This window comes from Talpa occidentalis, unplaced genomic scaffold, assembly GCF_014898055.3.
Source record: "Talpa occidentalis isolate TD23 unplaced genomic scaffold, MPIMG_talOcc4v2.1 talOcc4.5, whole genome shotgun sequence".
NCBI classification, from domain to species: domain Eukaryota; kingdom Metazoa; phylum Chordata; class Mammalia; order Eulipotyphla; family Talpidae; genus Talpa; species Talpa occidentalis.
The window spans coordinates 94827452-94834414 of record NW_023604861.1 but is presented as its reverse complement, the minus strand read 5'-3'; the positions used below and the strand labels follow the sequence as shown (position 1 = coordinate 94834414).

Below are 6963 nucleotides of genomic sequence, written 5' to 3'. Positions count from 1 at the left end.
TGAAGGCACAGCAGGTGGACATTCCCCTCTGCTTTCCTGCCGGCTCTCACCCCCTCTTCTTGAAATCTCCACTCTCTGGGAGACATTTCCAGGGGTCATTTCCAAGTCTGTCTCCCTCCTCCTCAAGCCCGCCCATCTCAGCTTCCCCCACAGCCCGGCAAGGCTGCTCCAGGGCCCCCACTCAGGGGCCCCATCCCCTAAACCATGTAGATGGGAAGACGGCAACCGCGGAAGGAGGGGACTCTCTTCTCGCCAGTTGAAGTGACATCACATCCTCAAACCCGAAATCGGGCTCCACCGCCAGGACGCCAAGGGCCCAGCCTCCCGGTGCCACCGACTCCGGAGCGCTCCGCGGGCGTCCGACCCGCCTCCCCGGGCGCGCGCCATGGCACCCCCGGCCACCGCCCTGCTCCTGGCCCTGCTGCTCCGTGAGTTCGCCCTTCTGGGGGAAGCTGAGGGTGGGGGCGCGCGGGGCGCGGCACTCCCGGCTCAGTCTCCTGCCCGGCCCCCTCAGACGCCGCCGCGGCAGAGGTGTTCCGAATGTCGAAGCAGGAGGTGCACCCGAGCCCGGGGGAGACCGTGGAGCTGAGCTGCGAAGTGCTGCTGCCGTCCGCGCCGTCTGGCTGCTCTTGGCTCTTCCAGGCACGCGGAGTCGCCTCCCGTCCGCGCTTCCTAATGTACATTGGCATGTCGCCCAAGTGGGCGGAGGATGTGGATCGCGAGCAGATATCCGGCAAAAAGGACAGTAGCAGCCGCTACACCCTCACCCTGAAGCGCTTCCAGGAGAAGGACCAAGGCTACTACTTCTGCGCGGCCATTCAGAACTCGATAATACACTTCAGTCCCTTCGTGCCGGTTTTCCTGCCAGGTGCGGGCCCGGGACCCATGGTGTGGGACTGCTCGGCGTGGGGTTGGGGGTCACCTCAAACCATTTATCACACGCACGCGCTGCTTTCCAGCCTCAGCGCCCCGCGGGAAGCCTAGATGCGATTGGCACGTCCAGGGCTTGTGAGGCCCTGGGTGAATGGCTCCATTCTCTGAGCCTCGGGGTTTCCTACCAGTAAAACGTGGACCTGAGACAAGCTTGCAGGTCGAGCCCGGGGGGAGGGGTGAGTGGGGGGAGATGGATCTGCTTTTGGGTGGGAGGCGCGGGTGCGCTCTGCACAGCCCAGGGCGCACGCGACGCCTTCCTCCGCCTGGAGAGGCCATTGCGTGTCCGCCCCGTCTCCCCCGCCCCGGGCGCAGATGGAAAGCCCAGAAGCCGCCACTCGGGCAAAGGCGCGTCCGCCGCCCTGTCCAGTCCCCAAGCGCGCGCTCTTGTTGCTCCCGCAGCTAAGCCCACCACCACCACGGTGCGGCCTCCACCACCCACGCAGGCGCCCACCAACGCGTCTCAACCCGTGACTCTGCGTCCAGAGGGGTGCCGGCCGTCTGCGGGGGACCATGGTGAGAAACGAGGTGGGCCTGGATGGGGGAAGCCAGGGACGGTAGGGACCTTGGGAGAGCCCCAGCCAGGGCCACCTCTAATATGGACATGGAGTGGAGGGCTCTCCTAGTGGTGGGGCAAGTAAGACCCTGAGCCAGGAGACCTGACGGGGCTGGCCTGGCGGGATAGGGTGAGGGGATCCCCCATCAGCTCCTGAATGTTGGCCTCTTCGGGTTTCTTCAGTGAATACAAAGGGGCTGGACTTCTCCTGTGATATCTACATCTGGGCGCCCCTGGCTGGGGCTTGTGGGCTCCTTCTCCTGTCACTGATCGCCGCCATCATCTGTAACAACAGTAAGTCCTAGGAAATCACTCTGGGCACCATTTGCCCCTCGACTGTCCTTTCAGCTGCTGACTCCAGGCAGCAGAGGTGGGGTGATGGGATGTTGAGCTGCACGGCAGGGCTAGGTACAGGCCATTTCTTTCCAAGAGATAAAACTGAGAAAAATTCTCCCTGCCCCTCTTTCCATTCTCTGGGAGGTTTTTAGGACGACAGCTCCCTATTCCAGGAGCTGCAGCAGAGGAAGCTCTAAGCAAGCACACAGGTCCAGTCTTATCACAAACTCCCCCAGGGAGAGGGGGCCATCGTGGGCCTGGGAACATTCCCCATAGGGTGAAGGGTTGAGTCGAAGCCTCCAAGGGAGAGAGTCACCTTCCAGAAAACCCTGCTGGGGTACCATGCGGGAGGTGCACTAACCCACCTTCACCCACAACTGCATTTGCAGTGTTTCTTAAATTGATGAGAAGAATGGAAAAGAAGCCCTTAGTTGGGGTCTCAAGAGTTATAATCCTAAAGAAGTAGGGAAGGGGGAGGAAAAAAATCCCACATGTGAACTATAGGGTATTGGAAGCAGTCAACTTACCCCCTCTGTTTTTCCTTATTCAGGGAATCGAAAACGTGTTTGCAAATGTCCCAGGTGAGTCTCTTATAAGCCCTGGGCACAGATCCTGGCTTCCCCAGCAACAAATATTGGGGACCTTCCCCTGAGAAAGACATGGCAGCAGAGTCCTGGGGGTGGAAGTCAGCATAGGGCCGGAGACAAGAGAAGACGAAGGTTGGCCACGTGGAGAAAATGAATGCCCAGCCTGGCTGATGGGGGAGCCATGTGACTTCAGTAAATCTCCATTTTATTTGGCCTCATAACAAAAAAACCCATCTGAAGGATTCCCCCAATTCGTTGTAGCTCCTCAAAAGACCTGAGGTCTCTTTATCTGGATGATTCCAGCTAGGTTTTGGTGTTTTCTTAAGAGAACTTTTTTTTTTCCCTGTTTAGCCTAGAAAGATGATCTTTTATCGCCTAAAAAAGTAGTGGCTCAGTCCCTCATTTCCCTGCATTGGCAGGGCCTTGAATTGCTGCCAAGGAGCAGAGTGGAAGAAAGGGAACCAGAGGCAGGGTCAGGTAGCTCTAGTAACTCCTTCATCCAATCCAGCCTATGATTGTTCTGGAAAAACCATCCTCATGGATCAGGGGGAAAAAAGGTATCTGGAAGAGTCACCACATTCTCAGTCTCCTCTCTGGGGTACTTAGGGAGAGGCATCTAACCTTGTTAGATATTCACATCTAACAGTCCTATGCTAGCCCCACACTAATGTGTGTGTGTGTGGGGTCGCACTCAGGATGTCTAATCCTTATAGCAACACAGTGGTAGACACCATGGACCATGACATCATAGATCACTGGCTCTGACATCAGACAGGGAGGCACAGAGGGCAGGATATCAGATTACAGATACAAACCACCACCCTTTGATGAAAGCTGGCAGAATACCAGTGACTTGCCATATGTATATTTTTTAAAGATTTTATGTGTGCATATGGAACAGGGAGGGGTCCAGCCTATCTTGGCAGCTGCCTTGCTCAACTGCCTTCTCTTCCTCTTGGCATGAATTTGTGACCTAAAACTTTTCTTGGTGAATTTGTTTCCCACTTGTCTTTGGAGACCTTGAGTGACTCCATGGCAGGTCACACACCTCCTCGTGCATGTTCCCCAAGACCTTGGTGAGGCACCCGCCTGCAGCAGTGGCTATGTCTCGGCTTGCTGGGTTCTTGGGTCACCTTATGGCCCTTGTTGAGACCATGGCTATTGGGTAGCACACAGCGATGGCTGCTGCAGTGGAAGGATATGTAGTTTTTTGGTGTTTTTTTTTTTTAATTTCAAGTTTTACAGCAATCTTTAATTACTGCGACAACCAATTTACAGATGAGAAAACCGAAGCTTAGGACATTTAGTGACTTGCCTGACGAGCAGAGCTGCAGGCTCCTTCTATGATGGGGGCAGAGTGAGTGGGGGTGGGGGTGTTAAGGATAAACAGCTGTGTTCACTAGTTCCTTTCAGTCAATGAAAATATTTCAAACCTTATACCAAGGGTTTGTATTTCACAGTCCTTGATATTTTCTGCAGGAATCCAAATACATGTTATACATCATTATTTTTAGCAGCAAAAATGTAAAGAATTTCCAATGTAAAGAATTTCCATGCCTTGATGCAGGTGATATGCCAAGACTCTTTAAACACAGGATTTTTAGCCTTTTCAAAACAGGTGCAGTTGGAAGTTTTGGGAGGAGAATCATCCCTTACTTCACTAAAAATCCTCATTTTTAAATGAATGCGAATAAAGCTCTGCCCTGAAATTCAGAACTCTGCAGATTAAACATATGTGAAGACTCTGCAGCGTTAGTTAGTAGACACAGAGATGGTCAAGAGCAGATTCAACAGAGAGGTTTTGGAGGACAGCGGGTGCAGATCGGGTGCAAATTAGCACATTTAGGAGGAGGTAGCCCAGTGCTGAATAAGTGCACAGTCTTAGTGTAACATCACACTTAGGTTGTCAAAGGCACTTTTAGATAAAGTAGCTCCACTTGGCTGATGGTGGTGGTTTGCTCACATCCTCCCCGTCTCCTGTGATCCTCTCCTGGGGCTGAAAATCAGGTCAACTGAGAACTTTAATTATCAGCCTCCTCTCCACCTCCTGGGGACCTTGACAAAGTCCTCAAGAAGCTAGATTAAGTGGCTTCAGATGGTTACTCCATCACCTAGAGAGTTAACCTTGGAGATGTCCTCTAAGCTCTCATTTTCAGTGTCTACCCCCAGGGTTGTTGTGAGTATTAATAAGGTACTTGGCAGGTCACTCACCCAGTCCCATGCTGGCCCCCCCGGGACAAGCCTTCCAGCCTTTAGAGACTGGGAGGTTGGGGGTGAGGATGGGCTTGGATGGATGCTGCAGCACCTGCCATGGCCCCTTGTAGCAGTGATGCTCGCTTGCCTCTCTTTCAGGCCGCAACTGAGACAGGGGGGCAAGCCCATTCCTTCTCAGAGACTTGTCTAACATGGCGACAGGCCCCATGCCGCAGCCACTACAAGACTTCAACTGAGAACTCTCCTTTGAGGAGAGCAACTATCCTTCTCTTCTGGTTTTTCCCGGCCTCCTTCCTTATGTGTCATTCTCATTATTTTTTTCATGGGGGTGGGGTGGGAAGACTACCTTTTCTTTATGTGTTTCCTTTAATTGACACAAAACAAGACCATACAATGTCTACATATACCACAAGAGCTATCATTCCGTTCTGCACACATCAACCAGGGTGAAGGTGGGCAACCGCAAGCCATGTTCTCAGAACCAGACTGCTAGAGCTAGAGGGGGCCTGTGCACCCACTCAGTCCAAACCTCTACCCCACCCATTTTGCAAGAGAGACCGAGTTCCAGCTCTGGGGAGCAGCTTGATCAGGGTCACAGCAAGGCTGGGGGGGGGGGTCCTCCACAGCATTGGGTGGGGGATCTTTCTCACAGAGGCCTCTGTGACCTCTTGGGGCACTGTGTCTCAGACTGCAGGTGAACAAGCAACTTCTCCAGCACCTATGATAGACATTTTCTGTGCTCAGAGCTCTGAGGAGGGAATGAAATAGGCAAGAGATCTTCTGCCTTTCCCAGAGTTCTGTGATGTAACCAAATAGTATCAGACTTTTACATAATAAAGCATAAAATTATATAGACAGCGGGAATTCCTCAAATAAACCGGAGTAGGTGAACTCTTGGAAAAGGAATCATTCCACCTCAAAAAAAGCCTCTGTAGAACCCCTCAGTGGATGATATTGCTTCCCCAGCCCTCCCATTGCAGAGCGGCCCATGTAAAAGAAGACACCACCCCTTTACAAATGTGCTTTGAGCTTAGTGAAACTGAGCGGAGGCCCTCTTGAATCTCTAAACTTGAGATACCATATTTGAACATGCTCCTGGATGACTTTTTACAGTTTGGAAAGACAGAGTTGTTCAAGCGCTGCCAGGCAACTCTTGGCCTCCTCTCAACGAGCAGAGGAAGAGGCTCAGAACCCAAACTGCTGCCCTACACTTGCATTTCCTGTCTTAGTGGGTCGTAGAGAAATACAAACTCACTGGGAAAAAAAAAACCACAAGGAAATAATAATCAGCAATAATTCTTTTACCTCAGGTATAACCCACTATTAATATTATGCTGTACATTCCTCCTGATTATTTTCTAGACTTGTGTGTAAAATATATACTTTGTTTTTTTTTAAAAATGGGATTGCACTTTGCTTATAAACATGACTTGAATAAACATTTATACCAAACTTTTTTTTTTTAAGATTTATTTATTTATACAAGCACTGGGGTACAGGCCAGAGGCATGGGAGGGTGAGAGAATTCACCAGAGACAGAGCAGGCAGAATGACCAAAACACATTGCTGAGGGAAACAGCAAGCAGGACAGGAGAGGTCTGCCATGCCTTGTGGGAATCTCCCTGGCCGGCCGGGAGTCGAACCAGCGCTGCAGAGGCTGCGGACAGCTTCACAGTGCTGCGCTCAACTGCCTGCGCCACCAGGGAGGCCCAACATACCGAACATTTTAATGGCAAAATAGCATTTCATTTTTGGTGGTGTCATCACTTATTTAACTATAACCAGCATTTCCAATTTTTCCATACTGTAGAACTCTACTAAAATTCACAAACATCTTTGCTTCTTTAGAATAAGTAAGATGATTGGGTGAGCTCCTGCTTTCACCTTGGTATCCCCATTTTCACTCCGGCTGAAATAGATGAGCCTCTTCTTGCATTATTTCTTTTGTTCTTTCTTGGTAACAGATGAAATGATAAGGCCTCTCATAGTAAATCATGAAATCTTCATAGTTGTTGAGGTAAAATATACAGACCAGAAGTGCACAAATTCCAAGTGTATGACCCCAAAACCTCACTCAAGAACAGGCTCACATAACTAACACCGGGTCAAAAAAGAGAATTTCCCTTAGCCTCTGGGAAGTACACTCCACATCCTTAATTTTCAAAAACCAAGGTATTTTGGAGAACAGAAAGCAAGAGAATTAGGCGTTCCAGATATGAGGAAGTAGAAATGAAACCAAGAAGCTCTCCATGAGATCCAGGTTAGCTCTCCCCCCTCCTCCCTGACCCAATCCTGCTGACCAGACCAGGAGCACCCGAGGTCTGATGTCCTGCTCCAAGC

The 6963-nt window shown here is 51.1% G+C and overlaps 1 protein-coding gene across 2 annotated transcripts; it reads left to right on the top strand.

Annotated features, from left to right (window-relative positions):
• The first annotated feature begins 385 nt into the window (after positions 1-385).
• On the top strand, positions 386-5225 carry LOC119259890 (T-cell surface glycoprotein CD8 alpha chain-like). 2 transcript variants are annotated; one of them, XM_037528870.2, is made up of 6 exons: positions 386-428; positions 515-868; positions 1333-1446; positions 1670-1780; positions 2373-2403; positions 4762-5225. In XM_037528870.2, the coding sequence occupies exons 1-6, from the start codon at positions 386-388 to the stop codon at positions 4811-4813; spliced, it is 705 nt and encodes a 234-aa protein (XP_037384767.2). In that variant the 3' UTR covers positions 4814-5225. The 2 variants fall into 2 exon arrangements, with proteins under 2 accessions (XP_037384767.2, XP_037384766.1); XM_037528869.2 differs by lacking the exon at positions 386-428 and having other exon boundaries at positions 521-868; positions 1333-1458.
• Positions 5226-6963: the final 1738 nt, after the last annotated feature.